Source organism: Gopherus flavomarginatus, chromosome 23 (genome assembly GCF_025201925.1).
Source record: "Gopherus flavomarginatus isolate rGopFla2 chromosome 23, rGopFla2.mat.asm, whole genome shotgun sequence".
Classification (NCBI taxonomy): Eukaryota; Metazoa; Chordata; order Testudines; family Testudinidae; genus Gopherus; species Gopherus flavomarginatus.
In genome coordinates, this window is record NC_066639.1 from 17292859 (window position 1) to 17310403 (window position 17545).

The window sequence follows — 17545 nt, forward strand, 5'->3', positions numbered from 1 at the left end:
ACGACCTCGGCCGTGTCCACCACGGGAACCTCCTCCTCGTCCAGTGAGAGCAGCCCCACGACCTTGGCCAAGTCCACCATGGGCCCCTCCTCCTCTCCCAGCGAGAGCAGCTCCATGACCTCGGCCGAGTCCACCATGGGCCCCTCCTCCTCCCCCAGCGAGAACAGCACCACGACCTCGGCCGAGTCCACGACGGGAACCTCCTCCTCTCCCAGTGAGAGCAGCTCCATGACCTCGGCCGAGCCCACCATGGGCACTACCTCCTCTCCCAGCGAGAGCAGCCCCACGACCTCGGCCGAGTCCACCACGGGAACCTCCTCCTCTCCCAGCGACAGCAGCCCCATGGCCTCGGCCGAGTCCACGATGGGCACCACCTCTTCACTAAGAGAGAGCAGCCCCACAATTTCAGTAAAAACCACCATGGTCACCTCCTCCTCTCTCAATGAGAACATCTCGACGCCCTCAGCTGAGTCCACCACTGACTTCTCTTCCACTCACAGTGGGAGCAGCCACACAACCATAGCTGAGACCACAACCGGCACCTCCTCATCTCCCAGCAAGAGTAGCCACACGACCTCGGCCGGGGCCATCACAGGCACCTCCTCCTCTCCCAGCGAGAGCAGCCCCACGACCTCAGCCGAGTCCACCACGGGCCCCTCCTTCTCTCCCAGCGAGAGCATATCCATGACGTCATTTGCACCCACTTCTGGCACCTCTTCCTCTGACAGCGAAAGCATCCGCGCGACCTCGGCCGAGTCCACCACGGGAACGTCCTCATCGTCCAGTGAGAGCAGCTCCATGACATCGGCCGAGTCCACCACGGGAACCTCCTCCTCGTCCAGTGAGAGCAGCACAACGACCTCGGTCGAGTCCACCACGGGAACCTCCTCCTGGTCCAGTGAGAGCAGCCTCATGACCTTGGCCGAGTCCACCACGGGAACCTCCTTCTCGTCCAGCGAGAGCACCCTCATGACCTTGGCCGAGTCCACCACGGGAACCTCCTCCTCGTCCAGTGAGAGCAGCCCCATGACCTCAGCCAAGTCCACCACGGGAACCTCCTCCTCGCCCAGTGAGAGCAGGCCCATGACATCGGCCAAGTCCACCACGGGCCCCTCCTCCTCTGCCAGCGAGAGCAGCCCCACGACCTCGGCCGAGTCCACCACGGGAACCTCCTCCTCTCCCAGCGAGAGCAGCTCCACGACCTCGGCCGAGTCCACCACGGGAACTTCCTCCTCTCCCAGCGAGAGCAGCACAACGACCTCGGCAGAGTCCACCATGGGCACCACCTCCTCTCCCAGCGAGAGCAGCCCCACGACCTCAGCCGAGTCCACCATGGGCACCACGTCCTTTCCCAGCGAGAGTAGCCCCACGACCTCGGCTGAGTCCACCACGGGAACCTCCTTCTCTCCCAGTGAAAGTAGCTCCATGACCTCGGCCGAGTCCACGACGAAAACCTCCTCCTCGTCCAGTGAGACCAGCCCCATGACCTCGGCCGAGTCCACCACGGGAACCTCCTTCTCTCCCAGCGAGAGCAGCCCCATGACCTTGGCCGAGTCCACCACCGTCCCCTCCTCCTCGCCCAGCAAGAGCAGCTCCACGACCTTGACCGGGTCCACCATAGTTCCCTTCTCGTCGCCCAGTGAGAGCAGCCCCATGACCTCGACCGAGTCCACCACGGGAACCTCCTCCTCGTCCAGTGAGAACAGCCCCACGACCTTGGCCAAGTCCACCATGGGCACCACCTCCTCTCCCAGTGAGAGCAGCCCCATGACCTTGGCCAACCCCACCACGGGAACCTCCTCCTGGCCAAGCGAGATCAGGCCTACGATCTCGGCCGAGTCCACCACAGGCCCCTCCTCCTCTCCCAGCAAGAGCAGCTCCACGACCTTGACCGGGTCCACCACATTTCCCTTCTCGTCGCCCAGTGAGAGCAGTCCCATGACCTCAGCCGAGTCTAGCACTGGCATCTCCTCCTCTACCCACGAGAGCAGCCCCATGACCTCAGCCAAGTCCACCACGGGAACCTCCTCCTCTCCCAGCAAGAGCAGCTCCACGACCTTGACCGAGTCCACCACAGGCCCCTTCTCGTCGCCCAGTGAAAGCAGCCCCATGACATCGGCCGAGTCCACCACGGGAACCTCCTCCTCGTCCAGTGAGAGCAGCACAACGACCTCGGTCGAGTCCACCACGGGAACCTCCTCCTGGTCCAGTGAGAGCAGCCTCATGACCTTGGCCGAGTCCACCACGGGAACCTCCTTCTCGTCCAGCGAGAGCAGCCTCATGACCTTGGCCGAGTCCACCACGGGAACCTCCTCCTCGTCCAGTGAGAGCAGCCCCATGACCTCAGCCAAGTCCACCACGGGAACCTCCTCCTCTCCCAGCGAGAGCAGCACCACGACCTCGGCCGAGTTAACCACAGGCACCACCTCCTCGCCCAGTGAGAGCAGGCCCATGACATCGGCCAAGTCCACCACGGGCCCCTCCTCCTCTGCCAGCGAGAACAGCCCCACGACCTCGGCCGAGTCCACCACGGGAACTTCCTCCTCGCCCAGCGAGAGCAGCACAACGACCTCGGCAGAGTCCACCATGGGCACCACCTCCTCTCCCAGCGAGAGCAGCCCCACGACCTCAGCCGAGTCCACCATGGGCACCACGTCCTTTCCCAGCGAGAGCAGCCCCACGACCTCGGCTGAGTCCACCACGGGAACCTCCTTCTCTCCCAGTGAAAGTAGCCCCATGACCTCTGCCGAGTCCACGACGAAAACCTCCTCCTTGTCCAGTGAGAGCAGCCCCATGACCTCGGCCGAGTCCACCACGGGAACCTCCTTCTCTCCCAGCGGGAGCAGCCCCATGACCTTGGCCAAGCCCACCACGGGAACCTCCTCCTGGCCAAGTGAGATCAGGCCCACGATCTCGACCGAGTCCACCACAGGCCCCTCCTCCTCTCCCAGCATGAGCAGCTCCACGACCTTGACCGGGTCCACCACAGTTCCCTTCTCGTTGCCCAGTGAGAGCAGTCCCATGACCTCAGCCGAGTCTAGCACTGGCATCTCCTCCTCTACCCACGAGAGCAGCCCCATGACCTCAGCCAAGCCCACCACGGGAACCTCCTCCTCTCCCAGCGAGAGCAGCCCCACGATTTTGGCTGAGTCCACCACGGGAACTTCCTCCTCTCCCAGGGAGAGCAGCCCCATGACCTCGGCCGTGTCCACCACGGGAACCTGCTCCTCGTCCAGTGGGAGCAGCCCCACGACCTTGGCCAAGTCCACCATGGGCCCCTCCTCCTCTCCCAGCGAGAGCAGAACCACGACCTCGGCAGAGTCCACCACGGGAACCTCCTCCTCTCCGAGCCGGAGCAGCCCCACGATCTTGGCTGAGTCCACCACGGGAACTTCCTCCTCTCCCAGCGAGAGCAGCCCCACGACTTCAGCCGAGTCCACGATGGGCACCACCTCTTCACTAAGAGAGAGCAGCCCCACAATTTCAGTAAAAACCACCATGGTCACCTCCTCCTCTCTCAATGAGAACATCTCGACGCCCTCAGCTGAGTCCACCACTGGCTTCTCTTCCACTCACAGCGAGAGCAGCCACACAACCATAGCTGAGACCACAACCGGCACCTCCTCCTCTCCCAGCGAGAGTAGCCACACGACCTCGGCCGGGTCCACCACGGGCCCCTCCTTCTCTCCCAGCGAGAGCATATCCATGACGTCATTCGCACCCACTTCTGGCACCTCTTCCTCTGACAGTGAAAGCATCCGCACGACCTCGGCCGAGTCCACCACGGGCGCCTCCTCTCCCAGCGAGAGCAGCCCCACGACCTCAGCCGCGCCCACTACGGGAACCTCCTCCTCGCTCAGCGAGAGCAACACCACGAGCTCGACCGAGTCCACCATGGGCCTCTCCTCCTCCCCCAGTGAGAACAGCACCACAACCTCAGCCGAGTCCACCACAGGAACCTCCTCCTCGCCCAGCAAGAGCAGAACCACGACCTCGGCCGAGTCCACCACGGGAACCTCCTCATCTCCCAGCGAGTGCAGCCCCACGACCTCGACCGAATCCACCACGGGCCCCTCCTCCTCTCCCAGCGAGAGGAGCCCCAAGACCTCAGCCGAGTCCACCACGGGCCCCTCCTCTTCTCCCAGCGACAGCAGCCCCACGACCTCGACTGAGTCCACCACGGGAACGTCCTCCTCTCCCAGCGAGAGCAGCACCACGACCTTGGCCAAGCCCACCACGGGAACCTCCTCCTGGCCAAGTGAGATCAGGCCCACGATCTCGACCGAGTCCACCACAGGCCCCTCCTCCTCTCCCAGCAAGAGCAGCTCCACGACCTTGACCGGGTCCACCACGGGCCCCTTCTCGTCGCCCAGTGAGAGCAGTCCCATGACCTCAGCCGAGTCTAGCACTGGCATCTCCTCCTCTACCCACGAGAGCAGCCCCATGACCTCAGCCAAGCCCACCACGGGAACCTCCTCCTCTCCCAGGGAGAGCATCTCCATGACCTCATCTGAGTCTACCACTGGCATCTCCTCCTCTACCCACGAGAGCAGACCCATGACCTCAGCCAAACCCACCACAGGCACCTCCTTGTCGCCCCAGGAAAGCAGCCGCACGACCTCGGCCGAGTCTACATCTGGCACCTTCTCCTCTCCTAGCAAGACCAGAGCCACAACCTCTGCTGAACCCACCATAGCTACCTCCTCCTCTCACAGTCAGAGCATCCCTACAACCTCAGCCGAGTCCTCCACTGGCACCTCCGCCTCTCCCAGCCAGAGCAGACTCATGAGTTCGACCGAGACCACCACAGGCACCTCATCCTCTCCCAGTGAGAGCAGCCACACAACCATGGCAGAGACCACAACGGGAACCTCCACCTCCCACAGCGAGAGCATCTCCATGACCTCAGCCAAACCCACCAGGGGTACCTCCTCCTTGCCCAAGGACAGTAGCCACACCACTTCGTCTGAGTCCAGTACTGGCACCTTCTACTCTCACAGCGAGAGTAGCCACACAACCATAGCTGAGACCACAACCGGCACCTCCTCTTCTCCCAGTGAGAGTAGCCCGATGACCTCGGCCAACACCATCATGGGCACATCTTCCTCTCCCACCGAGAGCAGACTCACCACCTCTGCCGAGTCCTCCACGGGCACCTCAACCTCTGCCACCGAGAGCAGACTCACCACCTCGGCCGAGTCCTCCACGGGCACATCATCCTCTCCCAGCGAGAGCAGCCACACGACCTTGGCTGAGTCCAGCGCTGGCATCTCCTCCTATACTAGTGAGAGAAACTCCGCGATCTCGGCTGAGCCCACCACAGGCACCTCCTCCTCTCTCCTCACTTTAGGTGAATATACAAGGAGTGAGACTCCCACGGCAACCTCTCTTCCAGGCCTGAGCACAGCCAAAATTTCCACATGGGAGGAAAGTCTGACGGCTGCTTCCCAGTCTCCTCTGACAGCATCGTCCAGTGAAAGTCCCATAAGGATGACTGTCACACAGCCAGTGGTCTCTGAATTCACCACCAACGAGACAACCGTGACATTGGTTCCCCCCCATTCAACTGGGACTGAATTCACACATACGGAGACTACCATGGCAAACACTCGTTCTCTTCCAGTGATAGAGACATCCACATCCAATGCGATAAGGTCTTCCGTTCACACCGCAATGGAAACAAGCAACAGTGAGACAACCTCACCCATATCCTCTCCACCACCAACTCTGACCAGCTCTTCCACCCACAGCTCCTTCTTGACTTCTGTCTCTCACACAACCCTTTCCGAAACCACGTCCAGTGAAATGACTCTGGCAACAACAGTTTCTCCTCCAGCTTCAACAGAATTTACCAACCGTGAAACAACATTGTCAACAACACCCTCTGTGTCCGCTCCATCTGAAACATCCACTAGCGAGACAGTGGGCACAAGAGCTACTCACTCTGCAGTTGTATCAACGTCTTCCGGGGAGATAACAACAAGTATCTCTCTCTCAACACTACCTGAAACTTTCCCCAGTGAGACAACCGTGACAACGACTTCTCTTCCCCCTACTTTTAGTGACTATACAAGCAGTGAGACTCCCACGGCAACCTCTCTTCCAGTCCTGAGCACTGAATCCATATCCATGGGCAGCACTTCCAGCCCAAACTCCACTGCCAGAGCCAGCACCCTCTCCGAGTCAGTTCCCTCATCCAGGGCTTCGAGCCTGACCTCCACGGCCGAGACCCACACTGTATCCGAGTCTATTCCCTCATCCAGTGCTTCAAGGCCGACCTCCGAGGCCGAGACCCACACCATTTCCGACTCTGTTCCCTCGTCCAGCGCTTCGATCCTGACCTCCACGGCCGAGACCCACACTGTATCCGAGTCTGTTCCCTCATCCAGTGCTTCAAGGCCGACTTCCACTGCCGAGACCCACACCATTTCCGAGTCTGTTCCCTCGTCCAGCGCTTCAAGCACATCCTCCACGGCTGAGTCCAGCATTATCTCTGAGTCCGTCTCCAAGCCCAGTGCTTCCAGGCTGACCTCCATTGCTGGGGCCAGCACCCTCTCCGAGTCTGTCTCCATGTCCAGCACTTCCAGCCATAGCTCTGAGACCAAGGGCAGCACCATCTCTGAGCCTGTCTCCATGCCCAGCACTTCGAGCCTGACCTACACGGTAGAAACCCACACCATCTCCGAGTCTGTCTCCAAGCCCAGTGCTTCGAGCCTGACCTCCACAGCCGCAGCCAGCAGTGTCTCTGAGCCCGTCTTCACACCCAATGGTTACACCCCGAGCTCTGCGACTGAAGCCAGCACCATGTCTAAGTCCGTTTCCACGCACAGCCCTGCCAGCCTGACCTCCACCACCGAGGCCAGCACCATCACACAGACAGCGGTCTCTGAATTCACCACCAACGAGACAACCGTGACATTGGTTCCTCCCCACCCAACTGCTACTGAATTCACAAGTACGGAGACCACCATGGCAAGCTCTCCTTCTCTTCCAATGACAGAGACATCCACACCCAATGCCACAACACCCTTTTCAGTGCACACCACAATGGAAACAAACAACAGTGAGACAACCTCACCCATATCCTCTCCACCACCAACTCTGACCAGCTCTTCCACCCACAGCTCCTTCTTGACTTCTGTTTCTCACACCTCCCTTTCTGAAACCACCACCAATGAAAGGACTCTGGGAACAACAGTTTCTGCTCCAGCTTCAACACAATATACCAACCGTGAAACTATATTGTCAACAACACCCTCTGAGTCCGCTCCATCTGAAACATCCACTAGCGAGACAGTGGGCACAAGAGCTACTCACTCTGCTGTTGTATCAACATCTTCCATGGAGATAACGACAAGTGTCTCTCTCTCAACACTACCTGAAACTTTCACCACTGAGACAACCGTAACAACAACTTCTCTTCCCCCTACTTTTAGTGACTATACAAGCAGTGAGACTCCCACGGCAACCTCTCTTACGGTCCTGAGCACTGAATCCATATCCATGGGCAGCACTTCCAGCCCAACTTCCACTGCCAGAGCCAGCACCCTCTCCGAGTCTATTCCCTCATCCAGTGCTTCGAGCCTGACCTCCATGGCCGAGACCCACACTGTATCCGAGTCTGTTCCCTCATCCAGCGCTTCAAGGCCGACTTCCACCGCCGAGACCCACACCATTTCTGAGTCTATTCCCTCATCCAGCGCTTCGATCCTGACCTCCACGGCCGAGACCCACACTGTATCCGAGTCTGTTCCCTCATCCAGTGCTTCGAACCTGACCTCCACAGCCGAGACCCACACTGTATCCGAGTCTGTTCCCTCATCCAGTGCTTCAAGGCCAACCTCCACCGCCGAGACCCACACCATTTCCGAGTCTGTTCCCTCATCCAGTGCTTCAAGGCCAACCTCCACCGCCGAGACCCACACCATTTCCGAGTCTGTTCCCTCGTCCAGCACTTCGATCCTGACCCTCACAGCCGAGACCCACACTGTATCCGAGTCTGTTCCCTCATCCAGTGCTTCAAGGCCAACCTCCACCGCCGAGACCCACACCATTTCCGAGTCTGTTCCCTCATCCAGTGCTTCAAGGCCAACCTCCACCGCCGAGACCCACACCATTTCCGAGTCTGTTCCCTCGTCCAGCACTTCGATCCTGACCTCCACAGCCGAGACCCACACTGTATCAGAGTCTGTTCCCTCGTCCAGTGCTTCAAGGCCAACCTCCATCGCCGAGACCCACACCGTCTCCGAGCCTGTTCCCTCGTCCACTGCTTCAAGCGCATCCTCCACGGCTGAGTCCAGCATTATCTCTGAGTCTGTCTCCAAGCCCAGTGCTTCCAGGCTGACCTCCACTGCTGGGGCCAGCACCCTCTCCGAGTCTGTCTCCATGTCCAGCGCTTCCAGCCATAGCTCTGTGACCAAGGGCAGCACCATCTCTGAGCCTGTCTCCATGCCCAGCACTTCGAGCCTGACCTACACGGCCAAAACCCACACCGTCTCCGAGTCTGTCTCCAAGCTCAGTGCTTCGAGCCTGACCTACACGGCCGAAACCCACACTGTATCCGAGTCTGTCTCCAAGCCCAGCACTTCGAGCCTGACCTCCACAGCCGCGGCCAGCAGTGTCTCTGAGCACCTCTCCACACCCAATGGTTACAGCCCGAGCTCTGCGACTGAGGCCAGTGCCATGTCTGAGTCCGTCTCCACACACAGCCCTGCCAGCCCAACCTCCACCGCTGAGGCCAGCACCATCACACAGCCAGCGGTCTCTGAATTCACCACCAATGAGACAACCGTGACATTGGTTCCTCCTTATCCAACTGCTACTGAATTCACAAGTACGGAGACTACCGTGGAAAACTCTTCTTCTCTTCCAATGACAGAGACATCCACACCCAATGCCATAACTTCCTTTTCAGTGCACACCACAAAGGAAGCAAGCAGCAGTGAGACAACCTCAGCCACATCCTCTCCATTGCCAACGCTGACCAGCTCCTCCACCCACAGCTCCTTCCTGACTTCTGTCTCTCACACAACCCTTTCTAAAACCACCACCAATGAAACGACTCTGGCAACAACAGTTTCTGCTCCAGCTTCAACAGAATTTACCAACCGTGAAACAACATTGTCAACAAGACCTCCTGTGTCCGCTCCATCTGAAACATCCACTAGCGAGACAGTGGCCACAAGAGCTACTCACTCTGCAGTTGTATCAACATCTTCCGGGGAGATAACGACAAGTGTCTCTCTCTCAACACTACCTGAAACTTTCCCCAGTGAGACAACCGTAAGAACAACTTCTCTTCCCCCTACTTTTAGTGAATATACAAGCAGTGAGACTCCCACGGCAACCTCTCTTCCAGTCCTGAGCACAGCCGAAATTTCCACAAGGGAGGAAAGTCTGACGACCGCTTCCCAGTCTCCTCTGACAGTATCGTCCAGTGAAAGTCCCATAAGGACGACTGTCACGCAGCCTGTGGTCTCTGAATTCACCACCAGTGAGACAACCGTGACATTGGTTCCTCCCCATCCAACTGGGACTGAATTCACACGTATGGAGACTACTATGGCAAACACTCCTTCTCTTACAATGACAGAGACATCCACACCCAATGCCATAACATCTTCATTGCACACCACAATGGAAATAAGTAACAGTGAGACAACCTCAGCCACATCCTCTCCATTGCCAACGCTGACCAGCTCCTCCACCCACAGCACCTTCCTGACTTCTGTCTCTCACACATCCCTGTCTGAAACCACGTCCAGTGAAATGACTTTGGCAACAACGGTTTCTCCTCCAGGTAGCAGCAGTCCTGCTGCAAACACCACTGGTGCAAGAACCACGAGGAGTGAGTTTTGAGGCTCTTTATGGAGAACATGGTTCTTAGAGCAGGGTGTGGGGCAGTGGAGGGGGCACTCAGGAGCCCCTGAATGTTGTTCCTCCTTTTATCACCGACTGGCATGGGGTCCGTGTATAACCAGATGCCCCACCCCAGAGATGGCTGCATCTCAGCACTGTGTCAGGGGTCCCTGTATAACCAGCTGCACCATCCCATAGTTGGCCCCATCTCAGCACCGGGTGAGGGGTCCCTATATAAAGAGACTCTGTGCCCCACCCCAGGCAGCTCCTGGGAAGGGTGTCGGCACAAACAGCTGCTGTGACTCATTGCTGTGATTTTTCTTCTTCTCTCCTGAAGCCGGCTCCACCACGCCAGCCCCCGTGCAGTGCCAGAACAACGGGACGCTGCAGGGGTCCCAGTGCTTCTGTCTCCCAGCATTTACGGGCCAGAGCTGTGACGTGCTAAGAAACAACATCACCATAGGTGAGTCCCCCTCTGGGGCTACTTCCCCTTTCCAGCCCCCCAAGTGCATTTGCCAGCCTGCCCCCTCGCCCTGAAATGTGGGACTCTGATTCTCCGACTCCCGGCTCCAAGGAGGTATCTGTCTCCTTTGCTGGTGCCATTGGGTGCCTTCTCTGGGCACCTTTCTGCTGTGTCCGTGCATCCCCAGGAGCCCAGCTGCATCCCGTGCTCGTCCCTCCTCACACTGCAAACTTGGAGCAGTTCTGTCCCACTGAATCATCCAGCACCCAGGAGTCCGGTGCCCACAGCAAAGCAAGACTGGCTTCAAAATCAGGAGACTTAAAAAATACTTCGCCTGTGTTCAGAGTGTCCTGGAGGTTTGAGTCCAGAAGGGACTATCCGAGCCCAATGCCTAAAGCTCGTCTGGTTCTTTGCATTTGCCATCTGGGTTTTGGGGGCTTCACGGGGGCTGTTTTCAAGCTTTCCACTGCAGCCTGGAGAGGCCTGTTCAATGGAAGGGAAGTTTCTTCTGTAACCTGCGGGACTCCGGGGGCTGAGGGTTGTCAGGAACCAACTTGACGCCAGCCCCGGCCACACTGCCCGAGGTGTGCTCCGTCGGGGGACGCTCCGTGAGTCACCCCTTTGTTTCCCACTGGCAGATGATGTTGTGGCAGTGATCAGCATCAGCTTGGAGGTGGTGAATGCAGTCTTCAACCTGAGCCTGGAGAACCAGAGCTCCCCTGACTTCAAAGCTTTCGAGACCCGTTTTAAGAATCAGGTGAGGGAGATAAGGGCCTGCGTTGCGGGGCGGGGAGCTCACTCATGAGCAAGGTCCAAGACAAGGGTGCCAAGGTGGCGGGAATGGGGATTTGGGGCTCTCATGAATGTGGTTGCGATGATCTGCTGAGGTCCCCAGAACTGCAAGCCCTGTGTTCCCGCTCTTGATGAGACTTTCCTGGTGATAGGCTGGGTGGGGGGGTCTGTCCCCGGCCATGCCAGCAAACCCTGCAGGGCTAGCCAGCCCAAACCTCGCCTGGGCAGGAATGATCAGTGACCTCCAGGTCCCGAGGTCCCTGGGGATGCCTCCGTCCAGCCAGAGGTGAGTTTGGGTTTGTTGGCGCCCTGGAGAAGAGCAGTGGGGAACCCACCCCACCTCCCGTTGCTCACCCGCTACCTTGAGCGTTTCCAGGAAGACATATGTGGATTGGAGTCTCGCAAGGTCCATTGTCCGTTAAGTGTTTCTTGATTGAGCACTTACTAAGAACAGTCCCCACTCAAGGAGCCGACCACACGCTTCACCGAGGCTTCTTTGAATCCAAACACCTTGAGATACAAGTACAGAGCCAATATTCATAACTTTAAATACAAAACGGCGACACCCCTACAAACAGCACAATCCTACCCAGAAAATCACAACCGTTCCATAGACACCTCACACGACAAGCCTTGTGCAGCACTTGCTGCAAATATATCACAGTGATTGCAACAATGATTTATACGGTCACAGCTTATGTCGGTAACGTCCCACCCCCACACGGCAGCCCCATAACCTGTTTGCTCCTTTCTGTGGCACCAAGACCGGAGAAGTCGGTGCCCCTGCCACGGTCCCGGGGCCGCAGCGGGCAGTGAATGCTCCCCCTGCCCTGAGCCCGTGGCAGAGAGCCAGAGCTCCTCCTGTCCTTGGTCCGCACTCAGGGTCCAGGCACTGGGGCTTCCCCCACCACCCGGCACTTCTGCTGGGGAGAGGGGTCTGCTCATGGGGTGCCCATTTTTCCAGGACCCCCATTTGGCCAGGGCCCCGTCAGCCCAGTGGTTAATTCACCATTGCATCCAGCACCATTGTGCCCTCGTGCCACCCCAGTTTATCCCCTTTGGATGATCAGAAACAGCGGCTGGTTCACGGAGTGGGGCTTGGCCCCCATGAGGACAGGGGACAGGACTTGATGACTTATCGAGGTCCCTTCCAGCCCTATTCCTTGAACCAGCCGCTGTTTCTGATCATCCGAAGGGGATGAACTGGGGTGGCACAAGGGCACAATGGTGCTGGATGCAATGGTGAATTAACCACTGGGCTGATGGGGCGCTGGCCAAATGGGGGTCCTGGAAAAATGGGCACCCCATGAGCAGACCCCTTTCCCCAGCAGAAGTGAGATTTATCAACGAAAGGTGTCAGTTTGACACAGTCCTTGACAGTGTTTCTGGACCAACTCAGATGGGATATGTAGCTCAGAAACCCCATCCCGTATCCCTCAGTTCCAGGGAATGTGCCCAGTGGATAGCAATGCAAAGTCAGTGGGTAAATTGAGGCACATGAGTGTGGGTCAGAAAAATACTACCCCAATTCTCACCTTCATCACAGGCATCCTGCTGCACAGGGGGAGAGGGTCTATGGGGAGGGCCTTCCTGCTGCATCGGAGGGGGGGACCTGTGATGAAACACCCTTTGTGCTTGGCTGCGAGCTTTCTTTCTTTTCCAGACTGAGAAGATCTACAGTGAGATCCCCCAGTACCAGGGGATGAAGTTAATTTCACTGAGGTAAGAGGCTGGGGTGGCAACCACAGTCCTGCTCCCCCTGTGCTCTGGGTGGGCTGGGTATCCTGGGGGCTGGATTCCAACCGTGGCGGTGGCTCCGCTGGGGCGGCAGGGTTCTGCCCAAGCCAAACCCTTGTCGGAGGCCCCCCTTGGAGCGAGAGCACGCGGCCGCCTCCGGTCTGCCCTCCTTCCCCGGCGCTGACGTCGGCTCCTCTCCTCCTCCGCAGAAACGGCAGCATCATCGTGGATCACGAGATCTTTTTGGCCATGCCATATTCCAGCTACAACAGCACGTACACGGAAGCTGTCAGCAACGTCAGAGACCGCCTGGTCCACCGCAACTGCACCTCCAATGACACAGGTGATGGGCTAACCCGATGTCCCGAGATGTGGCCCCAGGGACATACCATGCCAGGGACCACTTCCACACATTAGGCGCCAGTACTAGGGGCCAGGACATCCTGCTGGCCAAAAACTATTCGCCGAAGGGCTTGGTCTGGTGGCAAAAGGCTTCTTTTAACAAGAAACTGATATGCTCCAGTTTTTGTCTTTGTTGGAAAACTGGTATATTGGAGGGCAGCTGTTGTTTTACACACACACACACACACACACACACACACACACACACACACACACACACACACACACACACACACACACACACACACACCGTTTTGAAGCACAATTTTTGATGGAAGTGAGAAACCAATTTTGTTCTCTTCGAAACTTTTCTGAATTTCCCACCCAGCTCTGACGGTGGGTGAGAACTCCCTCCCTCACCTGCCCTCCAGCTCATAGCTCTAAACACCCACCAACCTGGGCCCAGATCCCTCCCAAAACACAAACGCTGCAACTCACATTTGGGTCTCCCTCTCTCTCTTGTTTTCAGACAAATTGTGCTTTGACGCTGGAGCCACCCAGGTCAACTCGGTCAATCTGAACATAGCAGGTAAGACCCAGAGCCTCTGTCTCTGCCCGTCACCCATTTCCCGGCACTCCCAGGACAACCCCAGGTGTCTGTCCCGTAGGTTTGTGAGGTCAGATCCGCAGCTGGTGAGAACTTGCATCCCAGTTCAATCAGTGACAAGGGATTCACAGCAGATTGACACCCGCTAAGGGTCTGGCAGGCAGATGCAAGGACCCCAGTGATCTTTGTGTCTGGCTGAGCAGGTGCAGAGTGTTTGGAGACGCACAGTCTCAATTTAAAGGCGTCGGGAATCCATCAGCTCCCTGGGGAAGCCGTTCCGGCCGCCAGGAGAATTTTCTGCGCAGTGTGAATTGGCCTAGCCACAGCACCCAGGCGTTAGGTGCCTTCTCCCCTGTAGCCCAGGATCCGGTCACTCTCTGGGACCAGTTACCATTCTGGATGGTCCCTTGGGACACGCCTGGCTGAGCAGCGTCTGCGCATCCAGGGAGGAGGTGGGAGGTGGGTTGGTTTCCTGCGATATTTACCTGCCTCGGCGTTCGCCCCCCTCTCCCTAGCGGTCTGCCAGAACGACTCCGTCATCCCTGCGGCGTACCAGAAATATTACTTCCCGCTCAACGTGAGCAACACGCTGATGTGCGTCTCCAACTGCAGCAGCCAGAGCCCCTACGGCCCCTTCTGCGAGGCAGGGGAGCAGTGCTACCTCGGGGCTCAGGGACCCCAGTGCCAGTGAGTCACACAACTTCCCAGAGGGGGTTGCTCTGCTGCTGGAGCTACAGACGTCCTCCCTCCCTGCTGCCGTATCCTGCGAGCTCATGAGCTCTCCAGAGCCAGGCGGGGCAGGGGATGCTCTCCTCTCTGGTTCACTGCCGACCCCAGTGCCTCCGCATGGTGGCAACTAGGGGTGATGTGCTGAAAGAGTGGGGTGGGGGTGAGCTGTGGGGAGCAGTGTGAGGGATCTCTCCCCTGGCAGGCAGGGCTGGCCAAGGGCAGTTGTAGGAGGTGCAGTGGGGCAGGCAGCAGGGCAGGGGGCTCAGCAGGGGGCGCTCTCCCCTGGCAGGCAGGGCTGCCCCTGGGTGGCGTTAGGGGGCCAGTGGGGCAGTGAGCAGGGCAGGGGCAGCAGGGGGCGCTTCCCCTGGCAGGCAGGGCTGGCACAGGGTGGTGCTAGGGGGTGCTGTGGGGCAAGGAGCAGAGCGGGGGCTCAGCAGGGGTCGCTCTCCCCCAGCAGGCAGGGCTGGCTCCAGCGCAGTGCTAGAGGGCACAGTGGGACAGGAAGTGGGCCGGGGGCTCTGCAGGGGTCACTCTCCCCCAGCAGGCAGGGCTGGCCCCAGCGCAGTGTTAGGGGGCACAGTGGGACAGGAAGTGGGCCGGGGGCTCTGCAGGGGTCACTCTCCCCCAGCAGGCAGGGCTGGCCCCAGCGCAGTGCTAGGGGGCACAGTGGGACAGGAAGTGGGCCGGGGGACTCAGCAGGGGTCGCTCTCCATGGGCATGCAGTGATTACCACACTGCCCCAGCACGGTGCCAGGCGGGGTTGCACTGCAGGACGTGGGGCGGGTGACTCAGCAGCGGTCCATGGGAAAGGCCTGATCTGTAATTGATTACATGAACGATGACACCACGGTAATTTTCCTCACTTAGTGAGCTGACCACGACAGTAGCAGGGACTCCGTCAACGCCAACGTCAGCTGAGTTCACAGCAAGTGAGACAGCGCTCAGCGCCGCGATTCAGTCCAGCGCAGAAACACCGAGCTCAGCCACCGCTCCGGACCCAAACATGTCTGCGTCCCCCACAGAGAGAAGCGCACATGCCAGTTCTTCAGAGACATCCACAGGAGAAAGTCTGACGACTGCTTCCCAGACAACTGTGACCTCATCGTCCAGTAAAAGTCCCACAAAGACAACAGTCACACAGCCAGCTGTCTCTGAATTCACCACCAATGAGACAACCGTGACATTGGTTCCTCCTCATCCAACCGGTACTGCACTCACAAGTACCGAGATTACCATGGCAAGCTCTTCTTCTCTTCCAATGACAGAGACATCCACACACAATGCGATAACATATTCTGTGCTCGCCACAACGGAAACAAGCAACAGTGAGACAACCTCAGCCACATCCGCTCCACTGCCAACGCTGACCAGCTCTTCCACCCACAGCACCTTCCTAACTTCTGTCTCTCACAAAACCCTTTCCGAACCCACCACCAATGAAACGACTCTGGGAACAACAGTTTCTGCTCCAGCTTCAACAGAATTTACCAACCCTGAAACAACATTGTCAACAAAACCCTCCATGCCCACTGAGTCTGAAACATCCACAAGAAAGACAGCGGCGACAAGAGCTACTCACTCTGCAGTTGTATCAACATCTTCCAGGGAGATAACAACAACTGTCTCTCTCCCAACACTACCTGAAACTTACCCCAGTGAGACAACCGTAAGGACAAAGTCTCGTCCCACTACTTTTAATGAATATACAAAAAGTGAGACTCCCGTGGCAACGTCCCTTCCAGCCTTGAGCACTGAATCCATATCCATGAGCAGCGCTTCAAGCCCAACCTCCACGGCTGAGAGCGGCACCCTCTCCGAGTCTGTCTCTACACCCAATATTTCTAGGCTGACCTCCACTGTTGGGGCCAGCACCCTCTCAAAGTCTGTCTCCACGCCCAGTATTTCCAGCCCAAGCTCTGTGACCGAGGGCAGCACCATCTCTGAGCCTGTCTCCATGCCCAGCGCTTCAAGCCTGACCTCCACGGCCGAGACCCACACCTTCTCCGAGTCTGTTTCCTCGTCCAGTGCTTCAAGCCCGACAACTGCATCCGAGGCCAGAAGTGTCTCTGAGCCCGTCTCCACACCCAGCGGTTACAGCCCGAGCTCTGCGACCGAGGCCAGAACGATGTACGAGTCCGTTTCCACGCACAGCCCTGCCAGCTCGACCTCCACCGTCGAGGCCATCACCATCACACAGCCAGCGGTCTCTGAATTCACCACCAGTGAGAAAACCGTGACATTGGTTCCTCCTCATCCAACTGCTACTGAACTCACAAGTACAGAGACCATCATGGCAAGCTTTCCTTCTCTTACAATGACAGAGACATCCACACGCAATGCCATAACACCTTCTTCAGTGCACACCACAATGGAAACAAGCAACAGTGAGACAGCCTCAGCCACATCCTCTCCACTGCCAACGCTGACCAGCTCTGCCACCCACAACACCTTCTTCTCTTCTGTCTCTCACACATCCCTTTCCGAAACCACCACCAATGAAAGGACTCTGGCAACAACAGTTTCTGCTCCAGCTTCAACACAATTTACCAACCATGAAACAACATTGTCAACAACACCCTCTGTGTCCGCTCCATCTGAAACATCCACTAGCGAGACAGTGTCCACGAGAGCTACTCACTCTGCAGTTATGTCAGCATCATCCAGGGAGATAACGACAAGTGTCTCTCTCTCAACACTACCTGAATCTTTCCCCACTGAGACAACCGTAAGAACAACTTCTCTTCCCACTACTTTTAGTGAATATACAAGCAGTGAGACTCCCACGGCAACCTCTCTTCCAGTTCTGAGCACAGTCAAAATTTCCACAAAGGAGGAAAGTCTGACGACTGCTTCCCAGTCTCCTCTGACAGCATCGTCCAGTGAAAGTCCCATAAGGACGACTGTCACACAGCCAGTGGTCTCTGAATTCACCACCAACGAGACAACCGTGACATTGGTTCCTCCCCACCCAACTGGGATGGGATTCACACGTACGGAGACTACCATGGCAAACTCTC

At 58.0% G+C, this 17545-nt stretch overlaps 1 protein-coding gene across 1 annotated transcript; it reads left to right on the forward strand.

The window, feature by feature from the left end:
• Window positions 1–1161: 1161 nt before the first annotated feature.
• LOC127039763 (serine-rich adhesin for platelets-like) lies at window positions 1162–17411 on the forward strand (the record flags this gene model as incomplete). The annotated part of the gene is made up of 11 exons (XM_050933620.1): window positions 1162–8833; window positions 9428–9847; window positions 10196–10321; window positions 10960–11078; window positions 12777–12835; window positions 13060–13193; window positions 13722–13781; window positions 14315–14486; window positions 15396–15733; window positions 16271–16804; window positions 17359–17411. Coding segments are annotated over 11 exons (9687 nt in total), but the record flags the coding sequence as incomplete, so codon positions are not given.
• Between the last annotated feature and the right edge of the window lie 134 nt (window positions 17412–17545).